Source organism: Copidosoma floridanum, unplaced genomic scaffold (assembly GCF_036245765.1).
Source record: "Copidosoma floridanum isolate Cflo_tuat_1 unplaced genomic scaffold, Cflo_Japanese_pri ptg000019l, whole genome shotgun sequence".
NCBI classification, from domain to species: Eukaryota; Metazoa; Arthropoda; class Insecta; order Hymenoptera; family Encyrtidae; genus Copidosoma; species Copidosoma floridanum.
The window spans coordinates 20,319,971-20,337,291 of record NW_028321896.1 but is presented as its reverse complement, the minus strand read 5'-3'; the positions used below and the strand labels follow the sequence as shown (position 1 = coordinate 20,337,291).

General features: G+C 34.9%; 3 protein-coding genes across 5 annotated transcripts; all 3 read left to right on the top strand.

Annotated features, from left to right (window-relative positions):
• The first annotated feature begins 1,038 nt into the window (after window positions 1-1,038).
• Window positions 1,039-8,766, top strand: LOC106641028 (CDK5 and ABL1 enzyme substrate 2). Of its 3 annotated transcripts, XM_089592956.1 has the most exons (11): window positions 1,039-1,586; window positions 1,921-2,354; window positions 2,684-3,058; window positions 3,200-3,268; window positions 3,509-3,763; window positions 4,296-4,334; window positions 5,370-5,452; window positions 5,676-5,779; window positions 5,858-5,964; window positions 6,029-6,233; window positions 6,455-8,766. In XM_089592956.1, the coding sequence occupies exons 2-11, from the start codon at window positions 1,960-1,962 to the stop codon at window positions 6,593-6,595; spliced, it is 1,773 nt and encodes a 590-aa protein (XP_089449082.1). In that variant the 5' UTR covers window positions 1,039-1,586; window positions 1,921-1,959; the 3' UTR covers window positions 6,596-8,766. The 3 variants fall into 3 exon arrangements, with proteins under 3 accessions (XP_089449082.1, XP_014210725.1, XP_089449083.1); XM_014355239.3 differs by lacking the exon at window positions 4,296-4,334; XM_089592957.1 differs by lacking the exons at window positions 3,200-3,268; window positions 4,296-4,334.
• A 2,961-nt stretch (window positions 8,767-11,727) lies between these two features.
• LOC106641046 (uncharacterized) lies at window positions 11,728-12,555 on the top strand. The gene has a single exon (XM_014355268.2). It carries the CDS (start codon window positions 11,781-11,783, stop codon window positions 12,543-12,545), a length of 765 nt encoding a protein of 254 aa, XP_014210754.2. The 5' UTR covers window positions 11,728-11,780; the 3' UTR covers window positions 12,546-12,555.
• Window positions 12,556-12,570: 15 nt separating this feature from the next.
• On the top strand, window positions 12,571-16,838 carry LOC106641047 (tetraspanin-7-like). Its single transcript, XM_014355270.2, has 5 exons — window positions 12,571-12,807; window positions 12,912-13,100; window positions 14,031-14,201; window positions 14,291-14,422; window positions 14,512-16,838. The coding sequence occupies exons 1-5, from the start codon at window positions 12,730-12,732 to the stop codon at window positions 14,665-14,667; spliced, it is 726 nt and encodes a 241-aa protein (XP_014210756.1). The 5' UTR covers window positions 12,571-12,729; the 3' UTR covers window positions 14,668-16,838.
• Window positions 16,839-17,321: the final 483 nt, after the last annotated feature.

Genomic DNA, 17,321 nt, shown 5'->3' with positions numbered 1-17,321 from the left:
CGCTGACTGTACACACGCGGATGTTAGTCCTAAAAAAAAGCGTACGAGAAAATGGATGTTATTTTGACTTTGACGATTGCAAATTACCGAAATTAATCAAAAATTGAAAGAGAAAATGATCACCAAGTATTTGTGGTCAGCAAAATCGTGCACCACGTACCCTTATCTAAGTTATTCAGAGAAAGTTTTCTCTTTTAATTTGTAATTTTTTTTAATAAGTTCAAGTACACAGCAATGTCTATATATTTTAATCATCTTATTTTTTGTAGAACAAATTATATCCGAACAAATGTTGAATAACGTTTAGCAGGCAAGGTAGGAAGTTTTCATTTACCACCGTACCAACGAATTCCTGCACAAAAAAAAATAACTGATGCCTGCATACAATTGACATTCTAAAAAATATTTTATGAACTACTTATTTGGGCAATGTTCATTACTAGTAATTGAGACAAAAAAACGAAATTTGATTTTTCGTGTTTCTCCTTCAACCTTAAATATATTATCGATCGATCAATATTATTGATCACAATTCGTACTTTGGAGTACTTGTCAAAAATACACACAATGAAAAAATTTACTTTACTTTGGAACTAAGTTGAGACACAATTGTTTTTTGAGCCGTAAATTGTTGGAGAGAAAAAAAAAACGCTCTTTATGATGAGCTTTTTAAATACCAACGTCACAGCCTATATTTATGTATGACAAAATTGATAATAACTAAGAAAAAAAACCCAAGAGTTAATCCTCCATAGTCTCATACTACATAATTTTTCATTTTCCTCCGAATAGTATTTTTTAATCTAATTGGATTAAAATAACTTTTTGAACTGCAAAAAAATGTAAATATAAATTTACACGATACATCTAGACTACTGTACCAACGTACCCTGTTCATACGGTAAGCCACTTTGCAAGCACAAAAAAGTGAAACACATATATATGTGTGTGTGTGTGTGTGTGTGTCGGTCTTATTTCTTATAGCGAGCTAATGCCGAGCTTATGTGTATTCGCACAGTCGCAGTTTGGCAAGTTCGATTCGTCGGGGATTGCATGCAGTACACATTTCAAGAACTTTCGGTCATCGCGGTCACGGGTCGTTGAGCTTGCAGCAGTACTTTATCACAAAGCGTTGTTTTACCAGCTAGTTATTGTTGTTGTTTTTTTTTTTCGTTGAGTGTATATAAGTGCTAGACAAGACAACGTAGGGTATCAGACACTTGCACAAGTTGTGGAGTGCAGAGCTCTGCTGGCCTAAAGGGCCGAGGGCAGAGAGGGTATAACGTAGTGTAGAAAAGCGAACGTTGGTGATGTCAGCGGCTTCACGGCTTTCGAGCTTTAGTGCGCGATTTGTTCTCGTGACTATGGAGGAGTTAAGAACTAAGTGTGCGCCTCTGGGTGATAAACACAAATCGTCGTGATCCTGGTTTTTCTGCCCCAGCGGCCTTGTGTAGTTGCTGCTGCTGCTCCTCCTCCTCTTCAGCTTCTCCATCTACATATTTTTGTCTAGCTATACATACACGGTTTTCTCTGCTGACTGCAGTGGCCAGGCCACTTATTTGTCGCATATATATGTATTGAGACAGGTGATAATGACACGCCTATTATTATCAGCAATGAATACTTAATATGAATACCTCTTATCCGCTTACACTTTGCACACATGTATATATCCTCATTGCGATTATTATTTTCTTTTATTTGCCTATACATACATACATACACATGCATGGACTGTGTGTGCCAGGTTTCGTCTGCTCCGGTCTCCGGTCTGTTTTCAGCAGAAAGCTTATATATAAGTACTGCTGAAGAGGCAAAATATATTACGACGCATATTTATCAGCAACACAGCTATTGTTTTCTTTTAACATTATCCTTGACTTCTTTTTCTTTAAAAAAAAAAATTGTGAAATTTTTCAGATTAACCCAGAATATTTGCTGTTGACTTGTTACTGAGGAATGGCAGCAGCCCTTAAGAAAAATCATTCTCGTCGAAGGCTGGCTGCATTTACGTTTCTTTCCAATATATCATTGGATGGAAGTCATCAAGACACGCGACTAGTGCTTTTACCTTGCAATGGCGTACTAAACAATGGAAACTGTGATGTTCAAGCAGTGCTAACTAAAAATAATCATGCCAACAATCAGGCTCCCTGGGACTGCATTTTAGATAATTTGCACGACGAGAGCGTCGATCAATGTAAAAGACTGAGCGAATCACCACAGCTTGCTGTGCCTTATCATCATGTAACAGATCCTTTCAGCTCTGACTCTGAGACTGCCGTTACCCCAGCAAAGGCATCTTATACTCATCCTCAACACTTGCCAGCACATCATAGCTCGTTTAGAGAACGGTAAAATATTCATATTCTTTTATATTATTTTCTAATTGATTAATTACAACTTGTTAGTCATTTGTTAGTGAGGTCAATTTTTATTTTCGTAAAAAATGCATTACTTCATCAGCTTATGTCATATTTTGTGCAGTATGCTTCGTATTTAATTAAACTAATTGAATTTTGTTGGCTTAAAAGTGCTTGTGGCACATTCTCACTTGACTTGCATAATTTTATTAATCAATGTAAAACTTGACCTTTGACATTGACTTTGTAAACATCGCAATCCATATAAAACCACTAGCGTATTCTTTGCTTTTATTATTACTCTATTTTTTATCTCCTAGTGCTGGAACAGTCGGGAGCGAGTATTGTTTGATAGAAAAAAGAGTTGGGTCTGTGCAATACAAAAGAAGAATCACTCATCAAACATCAACTTTATCAGAAGATGTTAAAAACCAATACAACAGTAGCAATGAAAGTTTAGGATCTTTAAGATCAAAAACCACTTCACAATCATCAAAGTCAAAAGCCAAAGCCTTAAACAGTTTACAAACTGGTTGTATGAATATACCAGAAGTAGCTAAAGAATTGCGTTTTATGAAAAAGCCCATTGAAGGTCACAAATTTACTGATGACAGAGTAATTTTAGTATCATCAAAAAAAGTACCGTTTTTAGTTTTTTCATCGCTACCCTACAGCAAAGGACAACGCACCAGTTGGTAAGTATTAAAAAAAAAAAAAAAAAAAAAAAAAAAAAAAATGCTTAATTTTGCATACTACACTTATAAATTTCTTTCCAATTTTCTTAAAACTACTTATTATTTTAAAAACGTAAAATTTGAAACTCGTATTATTGTTAGCTTACAAAGCGTTAGGAGTAACTCACCTATCTTCAAAAATCTCTCCATCTCCAATACAATTTTGAAAAGGTATCTTACTAAATTCAGTAGGATCTATTATTTGTAGATAGATTTTCCACTGCATTTCACAGCTTAGAACTCACATAGAGTATAGTCAAGACAACATTTAAATACAATTTTTCCACCACAATTTTAATCATCTGATTTTTTGCAACTTTTCAAAATTACCAATAGACATTTTTAAAATTCATTAATGAATTTCAAATTCGATAAAAATCGGATTAACATAGGAAAAATTTAAACGTTTAGGTCAGAATTACGAAAAGATGCCGGTCGCAGGAAAAATACGATAAATTCAAGACCTCTATCTTCCATCAACGATAACTTAGATCCTTATCGTTTACTGGGTATTGAAAGAGCTCAAGATGGTCAATTGATTTCTTATCGAAAATTGCTTACACCTTCTAGACATTTTCAAAAGGAACGAAAGACACATTTAAGTGACAGTGACGTTATAGATTTTGTGCATGCTAACAATAGTAATAAACATCATGTTGTATCAAGGTAAGATAATATTGTTATTTTTGCTATCTATTTTTCAATTTTCTCTTATTTACAATCGGGATGTTGCAAGATAAAGAATTTTTATTATGTTTAGTCTGTCAGACGGATTATTAAAAAATAAGCGACATACATTTTTTCTTGATTCGTGTAAACAGGCATTGACAAAAATAGAACAGATCAAAGTTCGAAAGTGGAGAATGAGTGACGTCAGGATTGTTTTCACGATATTTACAATACAAAATAAGAACAATCGCGACGTTACGCACCAACCACTCCAGGACTTTATTGCGCTTTGATTGCTAGTAATAAAAAAATGTGTCTAGTATTTTCTAATAATCTATCTAGCTGACCTAATCAATTTTTTCGTGGAATATCCCAATCGTCATAACGTATTTTCATTGTGATATTTATTAACGCTACTGCGAAAGAATGATTTTCACATGAAGTCATAAGTATAGACTTTTTTCTAAAAATAAATTGGCCATCCATTTTTTTTGTTTTATTATTTTAGTCAATTTTTTAAAAATTTCAGGACCAAAACAATTACATGGAATACAGATCGTAACAAGTGGTAAAAAAGAGCTATTGTTTATGATATTAGTGTTTATATATACCACTATGTACATAAATATGCATAAAAATATATGAGTATAACAATCAAATTAAGAATTTATAATTATAAAAAATATGTTGTGTTGTGTGAAAAAATAGTTTTGTTGGGCATACCAATGGTGATAGAAGAAGAAAGATCGTATTTCAGCTCAGATTACCGTTAAGAAAGGAAATAACTCGAATTGTAACTTATCTGAGTTATCACATTTCTCAGCGCTAATCCGAGTTAGATCCTTTGTTAGCACCAATTAATGTTATGACCTATCTTTTTCTAGTCCACGATATGTAAATTTTGCATGCTGATTTTCGTTGAGTAATGAGCGTATAGTGGCGTCTGTTTGTATTTAGTGTCTTATTATAACGATACATCAGAAATCCAGAAGTGGATACCCAGGCTCTCGCTCTCTTTGCAGCCATTTATTAATTATAAACTTGCAAAACTATACTCGTAGCAAAAATTGATGTCTGATTAACAAAGAGGGGCGTTTTTTTTTTTTTTTTTTTTTTTAGTTACACACTCTTTACAGGACGATAAACAGCTATTTAATGTGTCGAGATATTATAAAAACATCGAGTTGTGTAATAAAAATCGTAAAAGCGTGTTTTTTGCAGATAAAACCGAATTACACTATTAAGCGTTGACAAGCTGTAAAAAAAATTTTCTAAAAAAATTTCAAACTTTTTTTGACGTATAATAAGTAACAAATAATAAATATGTATATTAAATAGTACAGGTTCAAAAAGCAATTTCTGCTATTATAATGATTTTAAAAATCGATTAACTTAAAAATCAATTTATTAGTAATTTACTAAAAATACTCGTACAAGCTTTTTGTATTATCAACCAGTAAATAAAAGTAAAATAGATTATTATTTTAATAAGAATTTTCATTAGTGTTGAGTTTAGCATAAATATACTTCGTAATATTTATTATTGTTTAATATTTATTACATTGTATAAAACTGAATCTTATAATTACTTTAAAAATTGCAGGTGTTTATCTTATGATATGTCATCGAATCGTATACAACACGTATCAGAATCCCCACCAGTGATATTAGCGACTGAAGGAAAAGGTATATTTACTGAATATTGCATTGCTGGCAACGAAAATTGTTAGTTTTAAACACGATAGGTTTTCAAATCGTACGTTAAAGTTTTTTTTTTTTACTTTTTTGGTACTGCAAAAATTAAAATTTGTTAAATAAAAATTTCTAGATTCAGATCTTGATCTTCATATTTCGTCATGAATAATTAACGTTTGTATAAAGATCTAAAAAAATCGTAATTAATTTTCAGTTCTCGAGTGGAATGATGAAATCCAATATAATCCCAATTTACTTGACGATCCAGAACTAATCGCAGGAAAGCACCGGACATTGCTCACGTTTACATCATATATGGTTAATTCTCTAATGTCTCATGAAAATAAAAATTAATTATCACATTACACATGTTCATCAATTTTAATCGTATCGTAGGCATCAGTCATTGATTACGTGCGACCATCGGATCTTAAGAAAGAATTGAATGATAAGTTTCATGAAAAATTTCCGCACATTCAACTGACTTTGAGTAAATTACGAAGGTATTCAGTGATTTTTAGCTATTATGAATTTTTTTTATAAATGATTAATAATTTCAATTTTTAGCTTGAAACGAGAAATGAAAAAAATTGCAAAAATGGAAAGTGGAGTGGAAATGTTAACGGTCGCTATGGCCTACGTTTATTTTGAAAAATTAATTCTAAGAAATGTTGTTACGAAACAGACTCGTAAATTGTGTGCTGGCGCTTGTTTGTTACTTGCTGCCAAACTGAATGATGTCAAGGGCCAAGTATTGAAATCACTTATTGAGGTACGTATGAGTCACAATAAAAATTTACGAGTTTATAGATCAAGATTTTTTATCAATAATTCATTTGTGGTGTACTATTTGGAATAACTTACTGAAAAATCGAAAACATTGTTTTGATAATTTATTATGAATACAATGACGAAAAGTTATAGTTTTCACGTTTACATGTAAATAAAAACAAATTTAACTATAATGTTTATTAAAAATAATTATAATTTTAGAGAACAGCAAATGTTTTGCGATTAAACAGAAGAGATCTTTTGGCGTCAGAATTTGCAGTACTCGTTGCACTTGAATTTGGCTTGCATCTTCCAACTTGGGAAGTATTTCCCCACTATCAACGTCTTATATACGAATCTTGACCCATTATTTATTTATTCTAAGTACCTGTACCTGATTTGACCCGTAGCGTCCTAAATTTTATGCTAAAGGCTTTCAGCTAAACAAAAAATACATACACCAAATAATGGTTTACGCTTTTTGAGCCAACGATTCTTGTTAAAATTTTGTTATTTGAAACTTAAAGGTCTTTAGTATGATATTTTTTACTAATTATATTTTATATCATATTAATATTGATTGGTCACATTAATTCATTTGTTTATGTAATAAGACTGATGGTTATTGGATGACAAACATATTTATATTTTACTTGGTCAAACAAAATTTATCTCATTTATATTTGGAGACGTTGTTTATATATTTTAAAAATTTTATTTTTTAAACATTTATACACTGTAGTCTTAGTATTTATCATGAAATTACTTAAAAATTGATTTTTAATTGAGGTACTTACAAATTGATATTATTAAATGCTTGGGTACTTAGTACATGGAATATTTAAAATAATTTTTTAACCCGAGAGGCAATGCTACTTTTTCGATGCTGAAACTTCAAATTAATCACTCGTGTTTCATTATTTTAATGCTACATCCCATAAATAATAATATTTTCTCATACGTTGCAGTTTCTTTTGCGTAACTAATAATCAAATTTAAAAACTACTTAAAATGAATCAATGATAAAATTTGTTACCGTTCAGTTCAGAATACCTTTGAAAACTATTGACTGTGGTATTAACGTGCTAAATATTTGAAACGTATTAAAATTTTTAAATCGTTTTAAAAGGTCGCGCAAGTTGCCATTTTGTTGAAATGATTTTGAACTTTTTTTTTCTTTTTCGTTACTTCCTTTAGAAAATATCTACTCATTTTCCAAGTCCAAATACGCACTTGTTTTTCTATCCATAAAATTTTTGTTGATTTTTCAATACTTGTAGTCAACAAAAAAAAATTATGATAATTGCTATAATTTAATTACTTGAATATCGATCGAAATATAATAACAATTTTTTTGTAGTTTCTTCGCAATATCAAATATCAAAAGAAAAAACAATTTTATGATAAAAAAAATTTTACAACTTTTATTTTTCAACTCACTTATAGGAAACATCTGCATCCCGAAAAATGCTTAATTCAGAGTAATTAATAAAAGAGTGTAAAAATTTATCACAAACAAGATGAAATCGTATTCAATATATTGGAAAATAATATTTTTTTATTAAATTTTCCATGCATCATTCTTCGGTGTTGCAATTTTTCAACTATTCATTTAAAAAATAAACTACTCTGATATTTTTTCTTGAATTAAACTCCAAGCTAGTTGTATACTTTAAACAATTTATTGTAGGCTCACCGAAAGAAATAACAAAAAACAAATGTATATTTTAACGTTTTAAGACTCTAGCTGCCTTGAAAAATTCAAGCAAAATAAAAAAGCTGTTTTTTTGCGCCTTTTTATTAATTATTTTAATCACTTCAGATAATAGATTTTTTCAAAATGCAGAGATGCTGAAAAGTATGTAGTAAAATTTATAGTCATTTCTTGGGGTATAATTTCACTGACACTATCGAAATTTTATTTCTTAAATTTGTTGGCGAATTCAACCATTTGAATACTGTCATTACGATGTTTATTAATTTTTTTAGAGCTGCATATCAAAAGAGGGACAGGAATTATATTTTTGTGCATGTAATGCCATTATGTCAAACGTAAACGTATTTTATTCTGATTCATCATGCGGAAACAAATAACTTACAAAATATACATACAATAGTAAAAATCGAAACATTAAACGTAAAGTACGTACACTATATTCTAATAATCTAATGCATCGTAAAATTTTTATTATTCTTTGCAAAATAATTGCCATTGGTTTTTGTTAAATCTTATTAATTGATGAAAAAGATATATTTACGTAAATACCATGTGTTGTATACATGTATTTGTGATGGATTACATTGGAAAGTAGAAAATTTTGATTTTCCTTTGACCAAAAAAATATTTTAAAAAAAAAGTTGAAAGTATATTGGAACCCCCAGCTACCATGATTAAAAAATACATAATATATGTAAGTGTAAATAGTTGAGAGGTGTAAAAGAGATTTTACATTGTTTATTTATCCAAATAGTTTCTTCTTATATATTTGACTTTTTATTTTGACAAATTTCTACACTTGTTAAAAAAAAAAACATTAGAATTATACTCGAATACAATACAAAAATAAAATAAAATAATCATATTAATATTTATATTCGCTTTACATACGCGTAAGATGGTTATTAAACTCATCTTTATACTTGAAATTTATTTCAAGTTTAGGCTGTTAATGAAATTAATCATTTTGTATACCTTAAATATTTAAACTAAAATTAGAAATATTTTTCTCTTAAAGTATTCTTAAGAGTTTTGCTCAAAAATTTTAAAAATGTTTCTATAAAAATAATAGTAGTATTTGTTTCAATAAAAAAAAAAAAAGTGTTTTTCAAACAATGGTCGTCTTATTTCATTCTAGTCTATAATTGCAAAGAATAATAAATAATGTACATAGGTGAAGTTACAATTTTTCGAAAGCTTAAATTCAGATATTAAAAAATGAAAAAAAAAAAAATTTAAAGCCTACATCATGTATTGGCCATATGATATCAAATAAAAATGTCGAAAATGATAAAAAAAATAATCTTAATGATAGCTTAATAAAAATCATTCATAGAATTCGTTTTATGATCGTTTTCAAATAAATGTATAAATTTTATTGTGTTGGAACTTATACTTTTTGTCTGATGTGCTTATGATGTAAAATAGTTATGAAATAATGTTATTTACAGATGTGTATGTTACTCTTAATGTTAACTATTCATGTACAAAGTTTCTAGTGAAACAATTAATTTGGTCAGTTGACTTTCTTGTTAAATTTTTTACAACTATACTTGATTTGTGTACAAGCAAAGGTGGAACAAACAACATGTGGACGATTCGATTTTGTACGAGCTGGGTCTCGCTGATTTATAATTTGCTATACCTTGAGTACAAGTTTTCTAATGTATATCATCTTTTGATTGAACCTTATGAGTACATTAGGCTATATCTTTATAATAAATAGTCATTCATAAAATACCAGAATATTTTATTTGTCCCATTCCTCACAGCCAATAGTTTCTTAAGATACATTCCTATACTAAAATTTACAGCTGATTTTTACTTACGTACAGTACGTGCGTAGTGACCATGTAATACAAAAAAAAGAAATTTAAAAAAAAAACAAATCTGGCGTTGCATAAGCTTTGAGCGCATTCTGTTGTCGGCCTTGCGTGCATTACGAAAAATCAGCAGTGGAGTTACGAAACGTCGAGAATCGAAAAGCTTGCCACTTACGTCGAGGGCTTAGAACTTTCAAATCTTATAAAATCTAACTACCTAGACTTATAAAGCTTCGTAGCTTCGTGTCAATCGGTGCATGGACCTATACATATTACAAAAAATGACCGTATTGTCGATTAACGCTAAAACTTACGCAATGTTTCAAAGTAGAAAAATAGTGATCAAATTTAATAACATTATTCTATACCAAAAAATTACAAAATTAAATCCGCTAAAAAAATTAAAGTTCGAAGCGAAAGTTTTATTTGATTCGATTTTTTAAATATAAATAACTTTTGTAAATTGGACCTTACTGTCAAAATTCAATGTTATTGGCCAAAATTTGGTGTTATTTTCCATGTTTTTCGAATTTCAGGATATCATTTGATACTCGGTGCTAAAACGAAGTATGAAAAAAAATGAATTTTTATGCTGTCGAAATTTTTTACATAACTTTATTTTAGAATATCGTCTTTTTACTGCGATGAGCCAAAAACTTTTTTTTTTGTTATTTTTCAAATGTTCTCTTACCATTGAGACTATCGACATTACGCGTAATAGACGAAAATACAAAAAATTTTATTTTGATGAAACCTACAAGTTTTATTCATGACAAATAAGTGTAAGCTGTAAGAGTTACAGCGAAAAAGCTGGTTTTAACGATATCTTTCCAGACTTAATGTGAATCAAGAAAACCAATACAATTTTGATAAATTCTATTTTTTTTTTAATACAAAAAAATTTATTTACTCTAAAATTTAATAAGCACAGCAGCAATTTTTAAAAATATGACGCACTTGTATAGATCAGTCATACTTAACAACTATAGTAATCAAATTTAAGTATAGACAGTAAGTATGTGATATAAACAAGAAATAACATGCTGCGGAAGAACAATATAAAACGAACATGTGGGAAAACTATTTTCTTTTTCTCTACACTGTTGTGCCACGACATTATTGCCGATTACGGGGAAATGATTGAACTCACGAGACGAAATAAGTTCAAACCTTCTGATAAAGCAGTAAACATCAAAAAAGTTTTAGGAATTTTACTTAGAGGAATATTTTTTCATGGTTTTTTTTTTTTTTCAATCTTATCTCAAAAGGGAATCCTCAAAATTTCATAACATTTCGCAATCTTGAAGCATAGTATCGAACCACTTGGTGAATGGTAATGAAAATATATTCCTAAATTGTAAATGTAAGTAGCAAATTTCATTAAAAAAAAAAAAAATCCCTTAATAACTCTCTGTTTTTGTTAAGTTTTGTCAAACTTTAACAAATGAATATCTGTGTTTGCGTAACGAAACCTCTACTGCATAAGACAGTCCAGAGTCAGCAGTAAAATTAACAACGCAAGCACTCGGAAACATATCGCGAATCTAGATAAATGTAGAGAAAGTATAGATGTACAATTGGTCAACACGCGACTAAGATGTAATGCAACGTCGAAAAAAAAAGTCTGGGACAATATAACACGAGAACTACAGAAACGTGCCAAAAACGGCGTTTCCACCGCGCTCTTGGCATTATTCCCAACAAGTGCCAAACATCATAACGAGCACTCCCGACGCTACAAATCGCGTCATCCTTCGATCGGATGAAATAAAATTACGTGTGTCCCCCCCCCCAACACACACACAGCCGAATCGGAAGAAGGATCGGTATAAGACGAACGGCTGCCGGCTGACCTCTGCTGAGATAACGCGCTCAAATCCCCCAAGTGGAGGCCAACTCCAGCCCTTGCGAGGCTTCCCCCTCGACGGTCGCTCGACGGTCGCTGCAAGTACTTCGCCACGGCCAGTCGCTCTTTGGCGCTCTACCCACCACCAGCTCGAGTGTCGGAATGGGCGTCGCGACCGAGGACGCCAGTGGCTTCTCCGGACTACCGCGGAGCCTCTCGCTCTGGTGGAGCGAGGAGACCGAGTACGTCCTGCAGAGCATCGAGCGCTTGGCAGCCTATGCCCGGGGCTACAACAGGCTCCGCTCGGCGCGTCTCTCCCCCGGCCGCATGACCATGCACGACGAGCCCGCGGACAGCAACCGTTGGACCATCAATCGCGCCACCAACCGGCTCGTCGTCGAGACCAGCTGGGCCCCGAGTTTCTCCCGCCACCACCACTACCAACAACAACAACAGCGCAATGCCACCTTCAGGCCTGTCGCGGAACGCTCGCCCCTGCGCTGCTGTGGCACGCAGCAGGCCAGTACCTACCGAGCCAACGGGAACCTCGACAGCAACTGCCTCGAGGCTTACAGCCTCGATCACAGCATCTACTTCAAGACGGTGGGCGAGGTACGCCGGGGCCCGCGCGAGGACGACAACAACAACAACAACGCGGTGCTCGACTGCGGGGACTTTCTCGCCTCGGACTTTGCCGACGACGACGATTACGACGAGGACGCGCTCGAGCTACGCGAGCGGCTGATGATGAGCCGTGAAGACGACGACCAGCGCCCGGGTGTTGTTCAGCTGTGCCGAAGCAGGGAGGACGAGGCCAACAACAACAACACGAGCGGGAGTAGCGTGAATTTGGCGTGGTGTGACAGCTGGAGGCCAGTGTCGCCGATGGTGCCGGCGACCTGCACCGGCCGGGTGATGATGCAGTAGCAGAAGCCGAGCGCCGATGGGGCCGAGGGGCGCGTGCGCGGGGACGGCGCGAGAGTTTGCCTGGTGCTGCTCCGTCATCGATCGCGGCTGCTGCACCAGCAGCATCAGGTCCCCGAGCCCAGCAGCAGCAGCAACAGCTTAAGCTCCGTGCCAAAACAACAACAACAACAACACCATCATCGTCATGGCCAAGAAACTGGAGACCGTCGCGGCCATGGCCTGCATGACGGTGTTTCTCATGCTCTTCAATCTAGTCTTCATCGTGCGTAATTAATAATAATACTCGCTAGGTTGTTCATTGCGATGTGCGTGATACGTTAACTAAACAGCCATGGGGGGGTGGGCGGTGTATATTATTTCCCGCAGTGCTCGGGTCTGGCGATGCTCTGCGTCGGTATTTACATGAGGATGGAGCTCCAGAGTTACGCGAATCTCGGGATCGAGAGCAGCGGCGCCGCCCTCCTGGCCCTCTCCTCCCTGGGCGCCCTTGTCACTCTCGTCGGGGTCCTCGCCTGCTGCTGCACGACCAGACAGCATCCGGCACTCCTCTACCTGGTGAGTCTATTAGCTACATTATTATACAGGCATACGTATACATATATACACATTGTGGCCGATGTGTGGCCTAGTTTCTTTCGTTTGTCTATATATTTTCAAGTGTGCGTACTCACGCCCCAAGTGCAGGGCACTCGTTTTTATTGAACAGCTGTGACGATGTTGCGGGGGGTAGGTATACATATATCCCCTTTTTATGTTCATTCGCGCATTAAAGGGGCACTACCGTCTGACCCAGCTTGACTTGATCTACTTATTCGAGTTTCACTGGCTCAAACTAAAGAAACACCACTAAGTATTTGGAATAAATAAGTTTTGTCCATCTTTTAATGATGCTTTTGATTTTAAATACGGAGTTTTAACGACCACCTCGATATAATATGTTTTCGTAAAATCTATGCAAATTACCGTCCTATACGTAATTTCAAAAAAAAAAAAAAAAAAAAATGTCAGAGTATTTGGATCGTTACCTGCGTGAAATTCGGTAAAATTAAATCCAGAATTACATTACATTACACATTTTGCAGCTACGATTGCACATTGAAGCAAGACTTTGCATTACCCGTTTGCCGCGTGCATGTGTAATTTATGCAGCCTTATGTAACAACATAATGAAGTGATGTGTTGGGCTATAATTGGATTTAAAAAAAAAACGCAAACAAACTCTGAAACACGGTGGTGCAAAAAATCGTTTAAACATTAAAATTCCCTGTAGCGTCCCGCATATCAGGAAACAGTCGAAAAAAATATCAATCACCATTTGGTAAAAATCAACCCGGGGATGAAAAAAAAATCTTATCGGTTGGCGTGTAAAAAAACACAGCCACGCCACACTAGTGGTGCTATGGTTATACAAGTACAATTTGGGGCACCTGATGCTCTCGGTGTAATGATATATAGTTGGTATAAGTTACAACCCGCATGTTGCAGTACGGAGCCTTTCTGGCGATGGTTGCGCTGCTCGAGCTGGCAGCCGGCGCCTCCATGTACTCGTATCGCACGAGCCTGATCGAGGGCTTCGACCGGGGCCTGAACGAGACCCTCGCGGCCTACGGCACCGACAAATCCAAGAACTTGCACGTCGACACGATGCAGAGCACGGTAACAATAAATTCACCCGCCCCAAACATCACGTCTGACCAATTGTATGCTTGTGCCGTTATTTAAAATTTGTCCGTTGGTCCGTGTAGCTGCACTGCTGCGGTAACCGCGCCTACACCGACTGGCTGAACATGTCGCCGCCCAAGGCCGTGCCGAGCTCGTGCTGCAGCGTCCAGCCGGGTGAGTGCGATACGAACAGCGCCGAGGACCTCTACACCGAGGTGAGTCGCGTGAACGAATAACATTGCAAACCAAGGTGATACCTATAATCAACGAGCGACTAAACAAAACAAAAAAAAAAAACCAATAGGGCTGCTACAGCCGCGTGATGAACTTTGCGCGGGACAACGTGGGCCTCGTGGCCGGAGGTGCCCTTGGACTGGCCGTCTTCCCTATGGCAGGTGTCTTCCTGGCCTGCTGTCTCGCCAGTTACATCAACAAGGTCAACTACGAGCAAATAGCTTAGACTTAGGGGCGGGCCTGCAACGAGAGGCGGCCAAAACCACATCAGCATCATCAGCAGCAACCACCACCACACGCCGAGTGTTTCAGGAGCGATCGGTGTCGGCAGCCCCCGCAGCAGCACTACACGTACCAGGCCTGCTGCACGGCCGGACCACCGCTACCTAGACGGCCCGCCTCGGCCCAGCTGCTACGGCCGGGCTCTGCTTCCTCGCGCTCGCGCTCACCGGCCACCCGCAGCGAGCACCGGCTCTCCCCGGCCGAGCGCGCCGAACTCGTCCTCGACCTGCGCCGCCTCAAGCTCAACAAACCGCCCCAGGCCAGCTACTGAGCGCCACCCTTCATTTCTTCCTTCCTTCCTTCCTTACCTTCTCTCCTGACGATGATGATGATGATGATGATCTTCTTTTCCATCCTGCGAGCATCTCTTGATGATTCGATCGCACACCCGAGGGTAATCAATCATTTTGTTCGATTTCACGCAGCTGATGGACTTGTACACGTGATTTACACAATACACGTTGATTCTTCACTGTGCCATTGAAAAGCGTTACGTCACGGATTATTCGGGACAAGATGGGTAGAGACGAAATCGTGATTCGATATTATGAAAAATAAACAATTGTTTCGCCAAAACTGTGGCCAAAATCTAAACGTCTCTTTCTATATACAGTAAACAAAAAAACAAAAACAAAAAAAAAAAAAAAAACGGATGATGGACTTGATAATTCGCGTTTACACGTACTTTTCATTGGCTTTCTATGGGTGTGTACACCTAATTGATTTTATATTTTTATTAATCAGTTTTTCAAACGATTTTCAATATTTTTAACGAGTAAATTTTGCGTCTGCGATTCGTTTTCGATGAGAATGAGAGATAATTATTGTATACTTAATAGAGGATAAATGGAAAGATATTTACTGGAATATTTTTGATGATCATGGTTCGAAGCAATTCTCATAAAATCTATAATATACATATACAACAATATATGCATGGTGCTGCATGTACATACATCTATATATACATAAAAACTATCAGTTTAACAAGAGATGATATAGAAGGTAAATAACTATAGAGCAATTCGATTAAAGCTCACTAATAATCGTAATAGGTACGTATTATTACTGTGATTGTTACAGCGCGTCGCGTATTCCAGTGATGCTGAAATAATTTATGTTTTCTGATAAATAAGATTTAAAAGCTGTTGAGAACTCTCCAATCGCATACGTGTGTATCTACAGTATATGTATTTGACAAGCAACGAGTCCAAGTTTTTAATCGAAAATCATTTCACAAATCAAATATATTTAAAGTAGTAAAAATATTTGTTGTTCCATGATCAATGTAAAAAATCTTTTAAAAATATGTTAAATAACAAAAAATAAAATATATCTATTCCTTACTAAATCTGTAAATGCGTCATCATTTACTTTGTTTGTTAAAGTAAATGTATAAGATGTTGCAAGTAATAAGAAAACACAAACATATTCGTATTGCATAATCGATTATATTTGGTAAAACATTTATACAAGGTATAAGATTTTTGTTTTCGATCAACGTATTGTGTGGTACTACATTTACAGGCAAGGCATCGTCAAAAACCGTACCAACTTCATAATAATTATCTAGTTATCATCCATGTATATATATATAATTTATAATATTATTATTTATAAGAAAAGTATGTTACCATCAAATTTATCATTATCGTTTTGTCTTACAATATCGAGGTAAATATGTATATATCTATATACACATTTGTACACGTATATAAATATACACACATCTACTGTTTTATTATTTTTAATATTTTATCAGGAACAAATACATTTTTCATTTCATCGTCAATATACATCAATTCGCTTCAGTGACACTTTCACCAGATGTGTCACTTTTCGTTTTTCGTCGCAGTTTCGCTTTTAATATATATATATATACTTTTTTAAATATATGTCGCATGTATACCTTAGCAATTTAAAAGAGTATTTCCTTTCTTGGCTTAGCTGCTTACGTGCAAGAATTAAAAAAGGTCTTTACTCTTGTCTGAATATATTAATCATTCTTAATTCAATCTAATCAATTCTCTGTACACGTAAATTTTTTCTTTTTCCATCAAAGTATCGCAAATTTACGATATTTTTCCGCGACAGACCTTTTTTTTTTTTTTTTTTTTTTTTTTTCAATTAAACGCGCATTTTTCTTTTCACTAGTGATTTTCTCAATGCCTTTGGAAAATTTGTAGCCTAATTTTTTTTTGTTCGCGTACTGCTACCTTAAAAACATTGTATATTAGTTTATCTCGAATGTTTTTATCACAGAGGTACAACTTATTCACTCTCTCTCTCTTTTTTTTTTCCTATTTATACACACACAACTATAGACGCTTAAGTCGATGAAACTTTGCTCACCGCTAATGGCACTCACATGATGAAAAGAATAAACGAAATCTAAGATATACAAGCTTGAAAACGTGACTTGTGAAGTAATTAAAAATTTGTACGCTTGCGATACATTTACTCGAGAATGAGCGAAAAGTAGACAGACATTTACTTCTTGTCCAAACTTTTGTTATGTGAGGCTCAATAAAATTTATGTGCCATTGAAAATTATAGGATGATAATTTTTCATGAGTGTACATATAGTGTAGAATCAAA

Bases quoted from the DNA above. Each gene is read 5' to 3' on its own strand.
- LOC106641047 (XM_014355270.2), top strand. From the start codon at position 12,730: ATGGCCAAGAAACTGGAGACCGTCGCGGCCATGGCCTGCATGACGGTG. The intron at 12,808-12,911 runs GTGCGTAATTAA...TATTTCCCGCAG, and splicing joins TCTTCAATCTAGTCTTCATC to TGCTCGGGTCTGGCGATGCT. The intron at 13,101-14,030 runs GTGAGTCTATTA...CGCATGTTGCAG, and splicing joins ATCCGGCACTCCTCTACCTG to TACGGAGCCTTTCTGGCGAT.
- LOC106641028 (XM_089592956.1), top strand. From the start codon at position 1,960: ATGGCAGCAGCCCTTAAGAAAAATCATTCTCGTCGAAGGCTGGCTGCA. The intron at 3,764-4,295 runs GTAAGATAATAT...TAAAAATTTCAG, and splicing joins AAACATCATGTTGTATCAAG to GACCAAAACAATTACATGGA. The intron at 4,335-5,369 runs GTAAAAAAGAGC...TAAAAATTGCAG, and splicing joins AATACAGATCGTAACAAGTG to GTGTTTATCTTATGATATGT.
- LOC106641046 (XM_014355268.2), top strand. From the start codon at position 11,781: ATGGGCGTCGCGACCGAGGACGCCAGTGGCTTCTCCGGACTACCGCGG.